Source organism: Lissotriton vulgaris, chromosome 4_1 (assembly GCF_964263255.1).
Source record: "Lissotriton vulgaris chromosome 4_1, aLisVul1.2, whole genome shotgun sequence".
NCBI classification, from domain to species: Eukaryota; Metazoa; Chordata; class Amphibia; order Caudata; family Salamandridae; genus Lissotriton; species Lissotriton vulgaris.
Window position 1 is genome coordinate 235,911,933 of NC_141691.1, and position 22,149 is coordinate 235,934,081.

Consider the following 22,149-nt stretch of genomic DNA (forward strand, 5'->3'; position numbering starts at 1 on the left):
CTAACTGGAAGCATTTCTGATGAGAATATTCAATAGGGAAAAGTACAAATGTTAAATATGGGAATAGCTGTTTTATTTACTACAGCGAACAAACTGCACCCTTCAACTGCCAGCCTTGAAAAAAGCGGGTTACAGTAAAACACCTGTTGGCTGATGTGTTTGGGAAATCGATGATACCAAGGATGAATATAAGCTAACGAGTATTGCTTGGATCATATCATCTAACAACCATTTGGTATTAAAGCATTGGGCCTGATATAGAGTTTGGCAGATGGTTAACACCAGCGCAAATGTCACGGGTATCCCATCCACCTTATTACAAGTGCATTATATCCAATTGTATTTTTAAAATGGGAGACAGGATATCCGTCACATTTGTGATAGAGTTAGTCGTCCACCAAGCTCTAAATCAGTCTCCTTAATGCTTTGAAGCGTTCACTTGCTTATACAATTGTGCACAGGTGGGTGTGTGCATGGGTGCGTGTGTGTGTATGTGTGTGTGGGTGTGTGTGTGTGTGTGTGTGACATGCCTAGCCCTTCCAGTAGAAAATAGTATGCTTAGACTAACGTTAAACTTTTCACACAATGGATGTGTGCTTTATTATGCAGCACACATGCAATTTGTGGAAGGTTAGGAGGAATAATAACAATTCTCCTTGTTAACACGTCCTTCAAAGAAAAGTTTTTTGACACAAAGACCTACCAAGTCTACTAATTTTAGTAGATAGAACTTTGTGTCAAAAATCATAAGTGGGAATGCCATGAACCATGAATGGGATGCCCCCTTGACGCAAATTATTGCAAAGCTGCAAAAATCACAATTTTTGTTACATTTAAGGCAACTTTCCAGCGCAAAAGACGTTTTGCTCTGGAAAGAAAATATTTTATCAAGACTTAGTGCTGGTCTGCAACACTTGACTGGTGCAAGGTCTTGATAAAGGTGCCTCAAAGTATGCTACTAGTTACTGACAGAAGTGAAAGCATTTCTAGCACCTGATGATTTCCATTTCCCTAGTTGTTTTAATTATATAAAACACTATACTGCATTACCACAATTACAGGGCAGTAGGGAACTGTTAGAAATGGGAGTCTCTAGTTGGCAAGGTAGGTACCTTTGTCCAAATAGGGACCCTTGCTTCTAGTCAGGGTAAGGGGGATACACACTTTAGATACCCCTGCTTAACCCCTAGGCAGCTCGGCATGAGCAGAAAGGGTTAGCCAAAGGCAATGTGTAAAGTATTTGTACTCAAAACACACAGTAGTACAGTGATAACACCACAAATGGACACCACACTAGTTTTGAAAAACACGGTATCTTTATCTAAACGCAACAAGACCTAAACAACTAAAATCCGACATACAGGTAATAAGATATGACTTTAGAACTGTTACATCCAAAATATAGCTTGTAGAAAACAAATAGCTCCACCTGTGGCTATTGCGATGTTGTGACAGCAATAAATCCAAATTACGGCACCAACGTGAGGTGCCCAGCCACAGGCACGAAGTCACAGCCCCCCAAACAAACAGTACCTTTGGATAATGAATTCTATGATGATGCACGGCATAGGGGAGGTGAGGTGTTGGTGCCAAGGTTGAGGCTGACTCCCTGGCTGCCATGCGGGAGGCGAGGCGTCATGTCTGCGAGGAGGCGACGTTTTAAATCCATGACAAGGAAAGTCGGTTTCGTCAGCAGTGAGGCGTCGATTCTGGTGAGGCACTGCAAAGTCGGCGAGTTTGTGGAGTCACTCTCAGTGGTTCTAGGCCCTGCAATAACATTACAGGATGCAGGCAATGACAATGAAGGAGTCGGTGCGAGCACTGGCGTAGGAAAATACCGATAATAGCAGCCGTCTGTAGGCATTGAAGGGCTTCGGAGCTGGGGTGCAGGATGTGTGGTGCATTGTGCACTCCAGGAGTGGTGCCCCTGGCCTCGGTGCAGGTCGCAGAGTCACCACAGCATCTCTGATGTGATCGGAGACAGGTTTTCTTGCTTCTTTCAAGTTGCTTCCAGCTCTCAACAGCAGGAGCAACATCCAGAGGCCCAAAACTGGAATGGGCACTTCCTGGAAGGTCAGTACTCTCAGCAATAGAGTTTAGCGGAGCTGAGGGTGAAGTTTTTGTGTCCCTGATACTTAAGAGCAGGAGGCCAGCAAGCATAGGCCCTTGGAAATTCTTCTTCAAGCAGGTTCACAGCAAAGGTCCAGTCTTTGTCCTTTCCTTGGCAGAAACAGCAACTGCAGGCATACCACACACAGCAAAAGGGATGGTACTCCCTCTTACAGCTCTCCACCTCTTCTCCTTGGCAAAGCTTTCTCTTGAGTCAAGAAGTGATCTAAAGCTCTGGGGTTTAAGGTCTTTTACGTATATTCCATTTTGTCCTTGTTCTCTGTGTGCAAGGGTCTCGGAGTCCTGTCCAAACCAGTTCTGTTCTCACTGATGCAGTATGACCACAGGGGCTGGAGACAGCATTGCGCAAGGGAGACAGGCCCTATTCAGGTGCAAGGAAATCTCCTCCCACCACTCTAAATGCAGCCAAGTCCCATTCAGGTCAGTGATAATTCATCCAGGAAGGGCCAGGTACACCTTAGACAATGCAGTGGCAGGTCTGAGATACATTTACAGGCTACTCATGTGGGTAGCACACTCAGTGCTGCTGACCCCACTAGTAGCATTTGATTTACAGGCCCTGGCACACTCAGTGACCTTTACTAGGGGCTTGCCAGTAAATCAAATATGCCAATTTTGAATAACCAATTATGATAACAATTTACACAGAGAGCATATCCACTTTAGCACTGATTAGCAGTGGTAAAGTGCCTGGAGCCCTAAAACCAACACAAAGAGGTCAGAAAAAAATAGGAGGAAGAAGCCAAAAGTTTGGGATAACCCTGCCAAATGGGCCGAGTCCAACCGGAATGTGCAGGATAAACGAACGGTGAGTGGAGGGGATAAAGAGAGTTCAGCTTGTAAGGTATAAGGACGACTGAGTTTCATTCATTGAGTAAGACACTGGGTACTACCCATCCTTATGTAATGTGTTCTAGTTACTTTCACTAGTACACAATAAGCTACTGCTCTATAATGGTACTCATTGTGCCTTCGCTACTCCTTGTTGAAATGTAAACTGCAGTAAACATTATTCCAACTAAATGCTCACGATAAGTGATTGTGTATACTAATAGTACACAACCCATTGCACATCCATCAGAATGAGACTTGCCTTTCTTTTCTTTCACAGACAATAAGGAATATGATGCCTATCTCTCTTACACCAAAGTGGATCCAGATTCACTGGATTGTGAGACCAAGGAAGAGGAGCAGTTTGCACTAGAAATACTACCTGGTGTCCTGGAGAAACACTATGGATATAAACTCTTCATTCCTGAGAGGGACCTGATGCCGAGCGCAAGTAAGTGCATCTCATTGTCTGAGCAGTGCTGTGATTATTACATATTTACACTTTCCTAATCCTCCCTAATGTGTCTTCATTTCTGATGAAAACGTCTGACTGCTGATATTCACACAAATGTGTAGTTTTGTGCTTTCTTCATATGCTTTAATAGAACTTTGCAAATGTTGCCCATAAAAGCCTTTGCAGCTTGTGCACCCTATCCTATGTCCATTCTCTTCGCTTCAAGTTATATGAGTAAGTTAATTATAATTATGAGGAGTTCTATTCATAACATCTTTTCTGGGTGTAAATCAGACCTTCATGTGAAAATAGAAACAGCCTCTGGACACAGTATCCATTCCAACCTGTCCTACAAAGGCAGAGTCGGCATATTTTTGTGTGCCACACACAAGAGCGGGAGTTCTACCACACATATGGATGTTCCTGCTGTTGTCTGACTCATCTAATGAGGAGGGGGTTATTGCAAGGAAGTGTCAGGAGTACACATCAAAGAAACATGTAATCTCAGCAGTAAATATGGGAAAGTGTAGCAAACAACCATTTTCTAAAAGTTAAGAGACATGCAAAACAACATTCATTTTACAGAATAAAGAAAAAAGTTATTTGTAAAATTTGCCAAGCATACCAGAAGTTATTATCACGCATATTTACTACAATATGAAGACCCTGCAATTCCTGGGTTTAGGAGAAATAGGTAAATGACAGTGATGTTCTTACATAGGTCTGTCACTTCTCTTAATTAAGGATTTGTTGTAAATATCCATAAGATGGATATCTGACTATGGTTACCCCCAACTTTTTGCCTAGTGTTTAGCTGGTTTTCGACTTAGCTGACCTAGGACCCTGCTATTCAGGACCCCAGGCCCTCTGCTCTCTCTGTTAAAATGGACTGCATGTACTCTAGGTACATACCAATTGGAACATGGATCACCTTGTGAACCCCTGTACAGTGTACCCTAGGTACCCAGGGCATAGGTGCATCCAAGGCCTACCAGGGGCTACAGCACGTATTGTGCCACCCCTGGCCTGGCCTTACTATTTGACACAACTGGCTTATCACTCAGCTGGGGCAAGGTGGTGTAATCACCCTTTGCTTTAGATATAGTATCTCTATATCTAACCCATACAAGGACACACAGTAACCTATAAGTGACTCCTATGGCAGGCCTTATCAATCCTGGAGGCAGAGTGCTTGGTTATGTGTGAGATGGTGCTCTAGCATGAGCTGAGCATGTCTGCAGCTTTCGGAACCATGTCCTTTAGCTGTTTCCTGATAGCGTCATACCATATACTCTTAAGTGCATTATGAACCTCGCGGTCAAATGCTAACTCTGGTTTGACATTATCAAAACATGTTGAGTAAGATGTCATACGAATTGGAATACTACCCCCTCGCCAATTCTGGCGACGGGGGTAGCATTCCACCCTTTTAGAGGGACATGACATGTACAGAACTAGAACCCCGGTTAAACTTAACCTGAGCCTCAGCATCACAAAATGGATGCTGCTGCCACAGACACAAGTCTGACCTCCTGCTGCTGGGAGTCCTTCCAGCGAGGGAGGCCTGGACAAAGGGTTTCCTGCCTGGGGAGGTGCTAGCACCACCCCAGACATGACTTTGTGTATCCAGATAGGCAGGGCTGAAAGGAATGAGACATGCCTGGGGCACACAAGGTGTCCCTGTGCATACCCCGGTTCAAACCAGTTGCTGGGGCACTCCAGCCCCAGCTCTGGCGCGAAACCGGACAAAGGATAGGGGGTGTAACCACCCCCCTTCCTGGTCCCACCCATGGGAGGGACCTAGTCACTAGTACAGCCCCCTTTAGCAGAATAAAGGTAGGAGCTGGTCCCATTCCAGATTAGATTATTCTGAACAACTTTACAAGGAGAAACTCTGGACTTCGACATTCTGCTCCATAGAAGACTGAAGAAATCTCCCTTGTGGCCAAGGAGTGACCACCCTGCACAAGCAGGCACCATCAAGCGTCCTAGCGGTTAACTTTGTCGTCCTTCCTGCCAGAACCAGACCTCAGAGCTCAACAAGACCCGGACTCCCAGACCTCTCCGACCTCTACCCACATCTGCAGCACAGCTGAGACCCGTGGGTGTGACGAGACACGTGGGACCGGCCATCTTTGAAGAACTGCACTTCGCTTCCAGCACGACCTCTGAGGCACCCTCGAGAAAGTGCTTTGGGAATTGAGAAGCCCCAGCCCCGAGCAGCTCCTGCACCGAAGACCAGCCCTCCAGCATCCACGAGATCTGCGTGGGGCCCTTCTGCTTGATTGCTGCTCGACGCGTTGTCTGGTTACTTGCCGGCTGGCTAGTGGCCTCCTAGACGACGAACCTTGAAATCTACACTGCTGGTCTGGTTGCTCCAGATTGGCCCTTGCTTCCTTCCAAAAGTAAAGCACCCCGGACCCTCCTGGTCCGCACCAGACGCCATCTTCACTTGCCGCGTGGGTTGCGTGGGATGATCCTTCCTAGGCATTAGTAATTATCTCTGTTTCAATGCAAACTAAGGCACATGATGACTCACAATACAAATCTACAAAAGACAATAGGGATAAGGCATACAAATAGAATAAGTATTAGCAACAGCATGTCAAATGCTTGGTCAAAAGTCTGTAAAGGGTCATGAAGTGTTGGTCTAAACCACACCCAGGAAATTAAGTGGCATGGGAAATGTCTCAATGAGTCCATTCAAAGGGACAATGGGATTTGGGACCTGGAAAAATGTGGTTCAAGTGGGTGTCCAAAGGTAGGGCCTGGAAGAATTCAGAGAAAGTTCTGCATGGGGCCTCGAAAGAAGTCCAAACTCATCTGCCTATTCTTCCAGGGCAATCCACATATTATAATATATGAAATACATCTTCAACTCCCATTTTGGTATGTCATCAATAGCAATCCATTGTATTTGTTTCAGCTGTTCGTAAGGTTGCTCATGACTTTTAAACCGAAACATAAGGAAAATGTCACATGTTGAGCATGGGAACATCGCCTCAGTCCTACACTCATGGGTAAAGGCAACAGTCCCTTTTTTGTCTGCAGAGTTCTCATCTCCTCGTTGTTGGCAATTTCGTTCTCTGGCAAAGTAGCAAATATGTTACAAGAATATATCATTTCTACCAGTAAGAAGTGCAAGAATACCTGCAAAGAAAGCTACTAAGCAAAAAATACTGCACAATTTGGTTCCCACCAGACTGAAAAAAGGCCTTTTGAGTGATATTAAATCAGTAATGCGCAAATGTACATTGGTATGCATATTTCAACATATATTCAGCATAGGTTTCTTTAGTACTTTAGTCCAATCACCATTATTTAACGAATATGCACTAGGTAGTCATGTTGCACAATGTTAGTTGGGCCTACCTACCACATTTTTGAAAGGCTATGCGTGTAATTTTAATGCATACATTAAAAAACAGCCTGCTTAACCTAATCTAGTATAACGCACATGGTAAGGATCATTTAAAGCTAAGAGTGACATATCTAGCAGATTCATGGCCAGAATTGCACATTTGTATTAATCGTGTGTAAAGTTTCAGTTGTGAAATAAAGAGAATAGTCTTTGGGGTAAAACACACATTTACAATCGTTAATAAATCCTTTAGTGCTAATAAAGTGTATAATCTTTATTATTGCATGGCACTTATTTAGTACATCTATGTAATTTTATCATCTCTACTTCATATGAATTAATACATTTATTTAGTTGAGGATGATTTATATGAATTAAACATTCAAAATCATTCACTTTAAGTTCTTATTAATCCTTTTATGCAAGTAAGTATAAACTTTATAATAAAGACTCTGCGTCAGCAGTATCAAATGTAATGCATGCATGAATCATAAAGACACGCAGGATTCATGTGCAAAGTGCACATTCGTTTTGTTCGTCATGTATCAGTCACATTTAGGCTGTGTGGTGAGTAAAGAGTGGACAACTTCGCCCTGCACCCCCATCAATATCACCATCACCGCCACTATCATTACCACAAACACCAATACCAATACCACAACTACCACCTCTGCTACCACATTCATCACCTCAGCTATCAACATCATCATTTTTCTAGCAACGTAGACTTAAAATAGTTTTCGGTACGACTCTGAAACTGGCAATTATTTATTTATAAAAACAATTTAAGCAAAGTTTTTGCGAAATTTGGAGATGTTTTTTGGAGAGGAAAAGTGGGCAAGCTCCTACATCCCACTGTTGACTACCCTAACAATAAAAAAATACTATCAAGCTGCTCTGAAGGACTCCTGCCGCCACAGGACTGACAGTTGGTCATGTACAACAACACACAACTCAATACAAGTTTTCCCTCGGGATTTCCCTGCTTTTTTGAATCGGCCAAAGATTGCTCATGCAAAGTTCTAATTTTTTCGTTATATACGTCAGATTAACACAACAAAAAGCCATAAGAATCTGGACCTTCTACTATTAAGCTTGACTAACAAAAAAACATAAAAACTCTCAGCAGCAGATGTTTCTGCGAGTTTCAGACTAAGAGACAGAAAAGTAAATGTTTGTTGCCAAGCTACTAAAGGCTTGTTTCCAGACATATCAACATCAATCTCTTTGGCATGATTCATTTTTGGAAGGCTGATGAAAAATAAAGAAAAATATACAGATCCCGGATGTGGAAGAGTTTTCTTACTCTTTTTATTCAACGGGAGTAACATTTTCCCAGAAATATGCCCCTATAGAAAATGCATAATTGATAAAGGAAAACCTCAAATTCGCACAATATCCAGAATCCATTTTGCAGTGAGACGTGATTGGCAGTTAAAACAGGCTACTATTGATGTGACTGAAGTGACGTGTTAAATACTGATAAAGAGCAATCTGATGTGTTAAGGACGGTGGGATTTTTTGGTGTGTAGTTGTGTGGACTGAGGATTCAATCGGTAGGAACTCTCAAAAGCTCGACGGCGGTTGGCAGCAGCCTGAGCAATATTTGCCAAAAATCCAAGTAAAAAAAATATATCAACTCGGGTTGCTGAGAATAAAGAAGGCCGCATCTGTTAGGAAGCAACTCGACCACGTGGCATCATTCGCGCATTACAGGCTCCATCAGTCACTGGGAACTGGCGCTGCCAAGCCCAAAATCATGAAGAAAAAAAATATGTAGGGGATGTAGACGGCGTTCTTCAAGCCAATGTCCTATCTACTAAAAGCTCTGTGTGTCTCGGGAAGGCTACCAGTCTTTGAAACAGTGTCAGACTTTTTTGTGTGAAAATATTTTAATGTAATATAAAATATACATTTTTAATCTAAGTGAATCACTTTGCTAACTCGGAATGAGAAAAGGAAGGCAGGCGAATATAGCCGGAGGGCGGAGGCTGCCTATTTTCTTTAGTAGAATATATTTCCTGATGGGCGTTGTCCCCTGAAGTGTGAGCGAAGCAATACGTTCAGTTTTGAGGGCAGAGATAAAGACAAGTGGCGTGGAAACTCCTGCATCCCTGCACATGGCAAAGACTCTCTGAAAGCGGCTGCACAGATCAGATGTATGCCACAAACCCTGGCCGTAGGCTTTTTTTCATTTTCATTGAATTTATCGACTCTTTCAAGCATGATTTAGAAAGACTTACGACAGACTTAAGCCTGCAAACAGAAGTGGCCTATCCTTGAGTACATTACAATGTATTTTCAAAAGCTTAAAGCAGCTTTACTCAGTGAAAAAAGATCATATCACTTACTCGTGCGTAACGTCCTCACTCTTAGGTTTTCTGTTAAGTGTTTAGTTGTGGTTACCACAGTTTTCAGAGATGGAGCAGCAAGAAAGAGCATTTCATGGGATAATATTTTAAAGGAACAGAAGAAAGGATTCTCAAATTGAATTTAAAAATCCTCTGTAAATATTCCCAATTCTAAATTGCATATGTTTTGCTTGTGAATTCTTTTTCCATTTTCTTTTTTTATCGAATTCTATACACTTATAAGTGAGTCGGTCAAATGTTAAACCTCTTTGGGAAAGGGATGTTGATACAAATATCCAACCAGTGTAACTCAGAATAGACTTTGTTTGACTTAACCCCTTCCAGGCTGATGACGAGCTGGGCTCGTCATGGCGTAGCCTCCTCGCACGCTGATGACGAGCCCAGCTCGTCACGTAACATGCGCTTTTAAAAATCTCAGCGTACGAGCGGAATTCCGCTAGCGCGCGTGAAGTTAAGAGTGTCGTACATTAAACTCCCTTCTTTTGCAACTTTACAAAAGTAGCATTTTAAGAATTGTGACTATTAATCTGACTTTACCATTTGAGAGGGGTTTAAAGTCCAATTCCTTAAACTCCACACTCAATATTCCGAACTGCTTCCAATTGAAAGTATTGACTTATTAAATGTAATACGTTCATCCCATGCTATCCTACAGGAGAGGCAGACCTTGAAGTTGTGAAAGATGAATGTAAGACTTGTTTTTACTACCAGAACATGTAAAAGTTAAACTTTCGTGTTCAACTTTTTAAATGTACTGCACACTATCCAGTGACTGTTTAGGGTCTGCCCCAGTGGTGACTTATATGTCTTAAGAAGGAAGGGCTAGGTCTGCCAAAAGGTTATTTTGGAAGATGAAAATGCAGTGTAAAACTGCACACACAGGCTGCAATAGCAGGCCTGAAGGCATGTTTAAAATGGCTACCTAGGTAGGTGGCACAATCAGTGCTGTTTTAATTTACAGGAGCTGGGTACATGTACCACAAATTTACCAGGGAATTACAGGTAAATTAAATGTGCCAATTGGGTGTAAGCCAATTTCACCATGTTTAAAGAAGAGAGCACACATACTTCAGCACTGGTTAGCAGTGGTAAAGTGCACAGAATCCTGAGGCCAACAAAAACCAGATCAGCAAACAATTGATGAGTAAGGAAAAAGGTTTAGGGAAGACAACCCTAAGGCTAACATGTCTAACACAAGGCTCTACGAACGCTAAATCCCTTCAGACATGAGACCCTTGGTTCTTGGGATATGAGTACCTTACTGGCCGACTTAAATGAAAATTGTAATAAAAAAAGTAACTAAGCAACAGTACATACATAGTCATACCAGACCTACCTGATGCTGACACCTTCAGTCGCAGCTATCAATATCCAAAATAGATTAATTAATAAAAGCTCTGTGCTATCCCTTCAAAGTCTGCTTTTGAAGTTCCATTAAAAAAAATATTCTAAGAGATATGCATAGTGAAAGCGCAATATGATTTTAGGGTAAGTAGAAATGATATAATATGTTTATGGTTTCTATTGTGTACATACTGCTATACCAATCTGTAGAACAGAGATCTATAGACGAGAAATATTGTTGCATAAAACAGCTCCTTGGAGTCACCCTTTCTTTATAATTATCTCAGGACTATTTTCAAGTCAAAATGCTTTTTCTCTCCAGCCTCCTGAGAAGTGTAATTAATTTTTCATTGAAATACATTATTTAGCTAGTCTTTTCATAGATAGTAAACAGCCCTTACATAAACATCCAAAAGTTGCTTTTTCAGTAGTGTTTTCTTTGTCAGTAAAATATGTTGCAGTTATGCAACTGCTCTCATTTAGACCCACTAGGCGCTTCTGCTAAGTGCTCCAATGAGCTATCACTACAGTGTCTAGCTTGGTGTCGATCTAAATGAAAATATAAAAAACACTATAAAGTCACTCTATGTTGTGGCTCAAAATCGTTTTCACCTTCAAGAAACGGAGACATTAACAGAACCTTTTCATATTAGATACGTATTTTATAGACCATAGTACATAGACATTTAGTGATATGTCGCTAGTGAAAATCCCAATGTTGCTAATTTCTTTTGGGTCGAGTTGCTGACAAACACTGGCCTTGGAGAGTCAAATAAACTGCTATGGAGATAACACCAGTTAAAGTTACAGCTTGGTGGTCAGGGCCGAACCGGGAACCCAAAGCAGCCACAACAATTTTGACAGACCAGCCACTGCAGAACTGGGCCCCAGTAACAAACACAGCCCCCACCACTGCAAAATCGGCACCCAGCCTTCCAGCCTCCAAGGAAAATGCCTGTTGCCAACTACATCCAGTCCGGCTCTGTTGACTGTACTAAGTAAAGTAATGATTGGTGTAGTAGCTGGACACAGTTTAAATAACAAATGAAAAGAACTGTGACTAATGGCAAAGCCTCTTCATGACCCACTGTTGTTGCTGACCTACAACAAGTAATACGTTGTTGTGGAACATTTTAGGACCCTATTATAATTTTCCCGATTCATGCCCTTATATAGGTATAAATCATTATGTCCTTATATAGGCATAAGAATCATAACCATATTTAGACATAGCTCATGCAGTCCAAATACGGCAGGTCTACTTCAACTAGTTCCGAAAATCTACAACGATTTCTTGGAAAACTCAGCTTCAGCGGTTAGAGACTTCTCATTGCTCGAATACTGACTTGTCCAAGGACTTCTGGAGTCTTTAATGAAGTTATTATGTCCACCTTTACGTCAAACTCGGCAACTTCAAGGTAAAAATATGCCCACACTTGCTTTAGCAAACACACAGTGGTTTGGAGCAGTTCGACTATCCACTTGCCCGACGCATCCTGCTACTGCTAGTGCCGAAGGAAGCCGACCCTTTAGCAGACGCATTGAGAGAGGCACTGTCATTTCTCCTGCCGAGAAATCCAGCTCAAGTGTTTCCAAGCTCCCCTTGTGGGGTGTTGGGAAATTGAGTCCTGAGCCTGACCTTCTTCATTCCAAATTAAGGTACAGAGTTGATTAGACCCTAAGAGAAATCTTGGACAGATTCTTGGCAAAGAATAGTACATTTATGCTACACCTCACTTACTTCTTCCCTTGCACTAGGCTTAGGTGAGGTACACCGGGGTAGGCGTATTTTAGACGCACCAGTTGAGTACTTTTAGCTTCTGATATTTATGTATGTATTTATCTATGGCCTAGGAACCATACAGTACTCTTACAGTATTATTTTATTCTACTCTTTCTACTGTATGCATTATATGCTGCAACCAGTTTTACGATTGTAGCAATTAATTTCTTATGCTTGAGAAAGAAGACTGTTCAATAAATCCTTTTATTGAAAACACCTGTCTTTCTATTTTCTCTGCACCTCTGGTGAAACGAAGCATGCACGATTGACTGAGTAAAATAACTATCTATTGTTTCCATGACTCTGAAGATCAGTTTTATCTTGGGGAAACAAAGTTGTCATGTTTATTTGGTTGTCAGAAACTAATCCCTTCTTGTGAATTCGAGAAAGTTTCTAGTGACCTCTGAGCTAGCTGGCACTCACAATTAAGTCTAATATATTCGATGGAGACCTAGTAGACATAAGTCCTATGTCACATCTATAGGATATATTATTCCAATGCGCAGAGCCTTTTGGGAATATAGGAACTGCACTACAACGTAGAGAGGCTAGGAGAAGTGCTATGACATTTGCCTAAAGAATATCAAAGTTCCTCTCCAAACACCACCTACATCAAAATGCCCAAGGCGATTTATAGCCTTTAAAAGTCCCAATAGTTATATCACCTCTCCAAATTAGATGCTAATATTGCGTTACTGCAAGAATCACATCTCACCGATGTCGAGTCATTAAAACTCAAAAGAAATTGGGTTGGTGAAATCTTTTTCTCACCAGGAGATGGCAAAAGGAATGGGGTTATAACTCTTTGTCACAAAACACTTAGGGGCAGATTTATGTTAACTGGCGCATCCCCAGGGATGCGCCAGTTAATGTGCGCCACAGTGCGCCACAGCTACGCCACCCATGGTGCGCTGCATTTACAATGCAGCGCACCATGGTGCAAAAACGGCACAGATGCTTGACGCATCTGTGCCGGAAAGGTGGCGCATTGCTGGAGTTGCTTGCGACGCAGCTCCAGCAAGGCTCGGGGGTGCCCCATCTTCACAATGCTGCGTCAAGACCTACGCCTACTTCAAGCAGGCGCAGGGTTTTGACACAGCATTGGCCTGAAAGTGACTGAGTGAAATCTCATAGATTTCACTCAGCCACTTTCAGGAGGTGTTCCTGCGCAGGAACGCCCCCCACCCCTGCGCAGGAACGCCTCCTTATGGCGCAGGGCTGTACAACATGACACATCTCCTAGATGCGTCACGTTGTAAATAGGGCGCATTGTTTGCGCCACCGTTGCGTCAAATAAAGTGACGCAATTGCGGCGCAAAGAGGTGCAAGGGCATCATAAATCTGCCCCTTAATGCCAAGCTTGTATCCCAAGAATTCGACACAGAGGGTACTTAACATTTATGCCCCTACTAGCGGTGATACCACATTTTGGTCTTGTATATCTAAGTTATTGCTCAAATACCCATCAGAAAACTTTATTCTTGCAGGACAATGTAATCAGGTGATGGACCCTTTTATTGATAGAAACTCTAATTCTCCCTTTATCCCAAACACCCCACACAAGGTTTTCACATGAACTATTCAACAAAGAAACCTATTAGAGTCATGGCGTCTCTGCAACCCATCCACAAAAGAATACTCTTTTTTTCCTCTCCACATCAAATACAATCTCAAATAGATCATTTTTATATTTCACGGAACATCTACCAATCCTTACTTTCTGATGACATAGGCCCTTTACTGATCTCGGATCATGCACCTCTTTCAATTCATTTAGACATTTTAAATCAGTCCACATTACAAAAATAAATGGTGTTTCAATAACTCCTTACTCCTTGATCCTAATTTCACTTAATCTTTTACCTCTTTCGCTCAAGAGTTTTTTCACATTAATTTAACAAATGATGTCTCCTTTCATACAGTGAGAACATTTTAGGACCCTATTATAATTTTCCCGATTCATGCCCTTATATAGGTATAAATCATTATGTCCTTATATAGGCATAAGAATCATAACCATAGTAAGACATAGCTCATGCAGTCCAAATACGGCAGGTCTACTTCGACTCCGAAGTCGAAGTAGACCTGCTCAGGATTTCATCATTTGATTTGTGACAAATAAACGTAAAGTTTTTCACTTATTACATAATACATGTCTGCTAAGATTAAAAAACATGAGCACTCCTTTCACACCTCCAAGTGGAAGGATTCCCTTAAAGATCTCATTAATGCAAAAAAAATTGCTTTTAACGAATCCACTATCGACCAGGCTTCTCTATACTTACTGAAATCCTCAGCAAAGTATTTTGGTGGCCAAAACAAATTGGGCAAATTTCTGGCCAATTACCTAAAGATAAAACAACAGAAACGTCATATTGATACCCTTTATAGATGATAGCCAAGCATCGAATTTAAAAGACAGTGAAATGCTTCAAGAATTTGTACATTTCTACCAATCCCTGTAAACACCAGAAAACACACCCTCAGATACAGACATATCCCAATACTTCTCCATGATTCAAAAACGTATTCATCCCCAATTAGACTTAGCTTCTTTGGAAGCTGAAATTACACAAACAGAATTATTAAATGCTTTAAAAAACTCTTAAAAAAGATGGCTTCACAGTAGAATTTTATTTACATTTTGTTAATCTATTACTCCCACACTTGCACACTCCTCTTTATTCCTTTTTTGCTACTCGTAATTCCACTGGCTCTTTTTCTGAAGCCTTGATCGGCCTAATACCAAAAATGATAAGGATGTACATTACTGTAAGAATTATAGACCTATATCCTTAGTGAACGAAGATTATAAAATGTTCTCAAAAGCCCTATCCATAAGATTAGAACCATATCTTCCAATGTTGCTTGGAAAACAACAATCAGGTTTTTTCAAGGGTCGCAACATCACTGACAATACACGCTTATTCTTTGACATTTTATCCAAATCATCACATTATCCAGACTCCTTAGCAGCAATTGCATTAGATGCAGAAAAGGTCTTTGATAGGGTTTACTGGCCTTTTATCTTCCGCGCTCTGAAATGGTTTGGATTGGGACCGGAAATAATTTCTTTAATTTCGCTACTTTACTCCGAACCCAAGGCTGCCATATCTACCAATGGCCAACTCTCCCCCTACTTTAATCATAAATGAGGTGTACACCAGATTTGCCCCTTGTCCCCTTTTCTATTCAAGCCTTAGAACCCTTTCTCTCAAGAATATGCCAAAATAACTCAATCACAGGTTATGTCTCAGACCCCCAACAAATTAAGCTGACAGCTTATGCTTGCTGGACCTGTCAGCCTTAGGGTGGTCTTCTCCTACTTTTTACCCTTGCGCCTCCCATTTTCACTGTACCTTTTTATTGGACTTAGGACTCTGGGCGCCTCACCACTGCTAAACAGTGCTGAGGTGCAGGTGCTCTCCCCTAAAACCATATGACGCTGGCATATCTGCCACATGCTCCTGCTACCGCAGTAAGGCTTAATCCTCCATAGGCAAACATTGGGAACCCCCCTTATGGGATCATTTCTGACAGGGACTTAATAAGCCTGTCATGTTTGGTCTTGTTGGACTCGGCCGGAGAACCCATTACAATAATATATGGGGTTTGGGCACTACTACGCTAGGGATCCCACTTTTAGAAAGTGGACCTTTTCCTGCCTACACCTAGATTGGGCACTGTAGACTCCCCCCTCCCCTCTGCATACTGATAGCTGCCTGGGTTGGGAGGTGGGAATGGTGATTCACACCTTCTCCCCTGGGATGGGCTGTGATGAGCTGCCCACTGTCGCCTTAACGCCTGTCTCTCGTCACTGTGACAGCCAGGTCAGGGAAGGCAGGGAACATACCAGAACTCCCTGGCCTCTTCCAGAAGCCCCTGCTCCCAGGCCCTTCCAGAGACTTCCACCACTTTTGAGCCCCTACACTGAAAGATATATAAGGGAGGGTCCTGGCCTCACTTCTTTGTGACACTGCTGGACCTCTAAGAATCCCTGCTGGAGTGAGGACTGCTGCGCAAGGAAAGATTGCCATCTGGAAGGAGGCTGACTGCTCTAAGGAACTACTGCCCCAACCTGCTAAGCTGCCCTACTGCCTGCTGATCCTGCCCTGCTAGGGAGACCTAAGGAAACACCTCCAGAGTGTCTCCACAAAAGTCATAAGACCTGCCTTGGGGGCAACAACGTTTTCAAGGACTTGCCCCTGCAACGTTGTGCCTGTGCGCAAAGTCGCTGGCCTTGTAACTTCTCAAGGAACTCTCTCTGCAAGCCCAGGGTGTGTGTGGCTATTTCTATCACCCCTAACTGAACTGGAGCACGTTGTGGGGAAGAAGCGCTTCCAACCTAAAGTCACCGCCGCTGGCCCGTGGGGAAAAGTGCTTCAACCACTTCTCAGGTTGAACGGAAGCACTGTGCTCCTGCCATCACCACCGCTGCCCGGTGAAACCGATCGCATTGGGAGGACTTTACTGGAATCAAGAGGCGCTGTGGCAAGGGAGCGCTGTACGGGCGTGAGATCACCGCCACCGCCCGGGACAGGAGTGCACTGGAAAGCGCTGTGCTGTGACTGAAGTGCTGTTGCACAGGAGCGCTGAGTGGCTGGGCTTCGGGACACCCCCCACACTGCTGCTGGCACAAGTGAACCATGAGCCCAACTGCCTCCCGTCATCCTCAGGGGCTGATCTGTGGTGAGAGTGTCTTCAAATTTCCCCCAATTTCCCCCAACTTCACCACCGTGGGCCCAAGTGAGAGGGCAGCAGGACCGCCATTGAAAGCAACACCAATGGCCCGGGAACTGCAGGAGGGCATTGCCTGCCTCGCTGACATCACCCCGTGCCACACCGTTATTGGCCCTAAAGGTTCAGGGATTTCCTCCGCATCATCGGAAGGCCGTGCCGGGATTGGCTCCAGCTCTCCAGGAGTCCAATGACGTCACTTGTTTGCCGCTCTCCTATTGGCTCTATCCCGAGGGCTTCCCCAGCTCTAGCAGCGACCAGGAGAGTTGCACGGAAGGCCGGAGTGTGCCCGCAGGAGAAGGAGCCTCGCCCAGCGCCGCCACTGCTTAGGGCATTGTGCATACATCCTGGAACGGGGGCTGTTTTATTGTCCCGCGGGTCAGTCCACCGTAGTGTACTGTGACTGCCTACATGATTAGAGGCGGTACTGAGCAGTTCTCGGTGTGGAAGCCCCTGTTCCAAGCGCGCCTGCCAGTGGGGGTTGTGCCAAACTACCGGAGGGCTGTGGACATGTGGTAGCGGGCCCACTTACGCGCGCGTGGGGAATTCATCTGGACACGGGCCAATGTTGTGAACTTGCTTGGCATTGGATATAGCAGGCTGTTGTCCTCCAAGGCGATTTGCACTGATTAGGATTGCAATCCGGGCACAACCTATGCCACAGGAGGAACTGTTTTGCCACTGTCCCCACCTAAGAGACAGTTTCCACCAGCCTATTCTTGGAGATAGAGCCCATAGACACATTCCCCTTGATGTTACTTGTCCCAAAGACTTTATTCCTGAGAACAATTGATTCTCTATATGTGGAGTCTCTTATTTCTGGTATCATGCATATTTTTAGATAAAGATATTCTTATTTTTATATAAAACTGGTGTGGTGTTCCTTTTGTGAATGTTTTTACTGCATCCTTGTTGTTGTGTGTGTTGCACAAATACTTTACACATTGCCTCTGAACTTAAGCCTTCCTGCTCTGCACCAAGTTACCCTGTCGGAAGCGGTGGTCCCTACTTGCACTAGGGTATATGCCCTGGCCAACTAGAGACCCCGGTTCTAACAATACTGATGACATTTTAGTTTTTCTTTCCCAAACACAATCTTCACTAACTGCTTTCATGGGAGAGGTGGTGCCTATGGATTGGTATCTGGCTGATGTGACGTATTACCCGTAACCAAATACACCTATAAGGATGATTTTAAGAACTGTAACTTTACTTGGAACCCTAAACATATAAAATATCTTGGCATTTGGTTCTCTCCCTCTATAAGGAAATCTAACTCTTTAAACATAGACAGATGTTCTGCCCAACTCAAAACACTGGTCGCAAGATGGCATCCCCTTCATCTTTCCTGGTGGGGCCGTCTAGACACAATCAAAATGATGTTGACTCCGATAGTTTTGTATACCCTTTTTAGCACTTTTCTCAACTCCACAATTTGGCACAATAAACAAATCCTTCTCAAGAGGAAATATGTGTATTGGAAGGTTTGGAGAAACAAAGGCCCACACTGGGTTTATCAATGTTTTGATCAGGGCACACCCATTCAATTTACGCAATTAGAAACTTTATCCTTTCCCTTCTTCTTTTTAACTCAAATTTTCGACCTTGCAGAACGCAATACTTGATACTTATGCTAAACTTAAATCTTCACCTTCCTTACACTCTCACCCTCTTTTCCCATGGCATAAGCTTTTGCACATAAACCCCAAAGCATCCACTATTTATTCCCGTTTAATGATACCTCCTGGGATATGTGACAAAACTAGAGTGGAACTCTCATGGGAAGCTGATTTGGGAATGAATGGGACTATGGTAATTGGGCAGACATGACTGATGCGCTCAAACTCCAAGACGCCAGGAATTTTTGGCAGATTGTCAAAAATGGCTCGCCTGACCCTACCCCGGCAGTAGAGGCCAATATCGCACCCAGTGTGTTGGAGGATCATTTCAGATCTCTATACACTGAGGCTGACATGGACCCTAATCAGGCTCAAGCTCATCCGATGACAGGCCCGACCCCTACGCCACTTCTGGACATGGACAAAATTAGTCTGGCAGAAGTAGGCGCAGCTATTGCCAGACTTGCCACTGAAAAATCCCCCGGGTTGGACAAACTCCCTGGTGACCTATTTAAAAATGAACCTATGATCTGGGCTCCATATCTACAGGTTCTATTTAATGCAATCCTGGAGGGGATGCCGGTGCCTGCTACTTGGTTGGGGGCAGAGATTGTTCCCATCTTCAAGAAGGGCTCTTCTCTGCTCCCAGCCAACTACAGGCCTATTAGTTTAATAGACGTCCCCCAAAAGATTTTTGCAAGGCTGATCTTGGGCCGTTTATTAGAATGGACCTAAGATCAATCAGTCCTGAGCCCATATCAGGCGGGTTTCAGGAATAAAGTGTCCACTGTAGACCAAGTCTTTCGGCTTTCCATGATATTTTGGAAAACGGTACAGCTGGAGGGTGGCAGCCTCTACACTGTATTCGTTGACCTAAGAGCGGCCTTCGATCTGGTACAGTGTAGGAAACTCTGGTCCGTCCTATCTGGTTTGGGGGTGCCACAACACCTATTAACTATGATTATCAGATTACACACTGATAATTACGGCCAGGTAAGATGTGGCAGGGAGGGGATATTGTCCAACAAATTCCCTGTTGACAGGGGGGTTAGGCAGGGCTGTGTGCTTGCACCGACTCTGTTCTGCCTTTTTGTCAACGGTGTAATAGCGCATCTGAACGGGGTAGAGAATACTGATGCTCCCAAACTTGGAGGCAGCAGGGTGCCCACAATTATGTTCGCGGATGACACCCTGCTGCTCTCCAAGTCCCCAATGGGGATTCAGCGAGTTCTCAATGGCTTCGAGGCATTTTGTAAAGACCATGGCCTTGAGATCAATGCTTTGAAGACCAAATATATGGTCTTCAACCCTCCATCTTGAGCTCGCTCTAATCCTTCCATTGGATCTAATATGCTAGAGAGGGTTCGAACCTTTGACTACCTAGGGATCACCCTAAATGGAAAAATGTCATGGGTTCATCAACGGGAGAAAGCGCAATCAAAGCTTGCCCAAATAGCAGGTGGAATTACCAAATTAATTGCCAAGAATAAATCCACTTTCAAGCCGGTGGGTCCAGCTAGGGGAGCGGTTATGTATGGAAGTGAACTCTGGGGCCACACGTGCAACCGCGATCTGGTAGTAACTGAGAACAATTTTATCAGACAGCTCCTATCACTTCCCTCTAGCACCCCCCTGCTGCCTATTAGACTCGACCTGGCCCTGAGACCTCTTGATGAAGACATGGGCCTGTGGCCCCTGTTATTTTGGCGCAGGATCTGGTCAGTACCTGAGTTAGCGAATTATAGGTTAGAACTGCAAGAAATCCTAACTCTCCCAAACATCGGGAAAATTCCCTGGCTAAATTTTATTAAGAAAGAATCAGAGAAATTAGGGATTCCTACCCTATGGTCTGACCCGCTTACATCTTGTCCCGGGGTTACACGGAGGCAGCTTATTATCCAGTATCAGGAAAGTAAATTTGCTACCCATATGGAAGGAACTGCCCCAGGCACCCTAACGTCATCATTCTTAATAATCAAGGACAGCTATAGGTACGAAACTGTCCTAGACATCATATCCGTAACATCAATCAGGAAACTGTATCTCCAATGGAGGTATGGTAGTCTACCGTTAAGGGCCCATACTAGTAAATGGGCCGAACCATCCCCGTCTCATTGCCCAGGATGCAAATCCGAAAAGGAAACTGATTTGCACATATTGTTTTTCTGTAGTGCGTATGTGCAGGCGCGGAGAAAATGGATTCTCCCATTATGTAACTTGGGCTTCTCCCATTGCCTGCAAGCATACAGGGTTCTTAAGATGGATCTATCTGGGCATATTGTCTTTGCTTTAGCCAAATACTTGGAGTTCGTTTGGCACAAGAGGAGACATCTTTTAAATGGGGACCTATGAAAAATCGTTAAAATGATAAACCCTGAGTTAGATATTCTGAGAATGTCAAAAGGCTGGTCCTTGTACTTGTATATTGTTTTTACATGTTTTAATGCTTGTATATATGTTAATACTTACTGTTTTATATTTAATGATATCTGTACCTTTTATGGCACATGATGCCGAAATAAAGATGATGATGATGATGATGATGATGATGATGAATGAATTGGTCTATCTCTTTTTGGAACAGAATCTGGACGAAACTTAGGAAATCATCCAGAGCTGCCAGCACAACACAAACTCTCTTTTTTATTTACAATAGATTGTTGCTTACCCCCACGCATTTACATAAAATGCACAACACAAATCTCAACACTTGCTGGACATGTCCCCACGTCGATGCTGATCTCTATCATATGCTGTTCACATGTCCACATGTTCTTATATTTTGGAAACAGGTCTGTCACCAAATCACCACTATATCTCACACCACGATTCCCCTCTCCCCCACAAACATTTTACTAGGTACTGGACTGGAAAACAAGTCAATCCCAGCTACCACTTACTGATTTGTTAATAGCTGTAGCTTTTTAGCAAATATCAAAAAACTGGAAGGATTCCTCTAAATTGTCCTATTTAGCTTGGTGGTATGCTTTATGTCACATTCATCGCCTTAGTACAGCACTCGTTCATCCTATCCCTCTTGCTACTAAACGTTCTCACCTTTGGGGCCCACTCACACAATTTCTAGACGATACAGTGAAGAAAACTTCTTTACCTGCTCCCTCACAACAAGAAGTTATCAAGCCTCCTTGACCTCCTACTGTTTGTCTATAATTTTGCCTGATTTATCATTTTCCATAATAGCTTTTAAAATTGTGTATTTTGACATATATTGTTTTTTTTTTTTTTTTTTTTTTTTTTTTGGGGTTCAACCTGCTTTATTGAAGTAAACAGTATGGTACACAGCTTGGTCCGCCTACAACCCGGAGGCTGGCAGCAAAAAGTTATGAACAGTACACAGCCCAAAAGCCGGCATCCCGGGGGCCCGGCGGCGTATAGAAAAACATACATAATGCTGGTTCTGCGGCCCGGGGAGTAGTACAAGCAAGGATGAGCAGCAGTCGAACAGGGTTTTGTAGGCGAGAGATGAAATCCCTCCCCTGTATTTTTTTTTTTTCCCT

At 43.4% G+C, this 22,149-nt stretch overlaps 1 protein-coding gene across 2 annotated transcripts in view; it reads left to right on the top strand.

Moving 5' to 3' along the window:
• The window catches only part of IL1RAPL2 (interleukin 1 receptor accessory protein like 2), a 1,345,334-nt gene that overhangs the window by 1,308,037 nt on the left and 15,148 nt on the right, over nucleotides 1-22,149 (top strand). For both annotated transcript variants that reach the window (XM_086966750.1, XM_086966749.1), the window contains exon 8: nucleotides 3,242-3,412. In XM_086966750.1, the coding sequence (XP_086822876.1) occupies nucleotides 3,242-3,412 (171 nt within the window). The remainder of the gene's footprint in view (nucleotides 1-3,241; nucleotides 3,413-22,149) is intronic.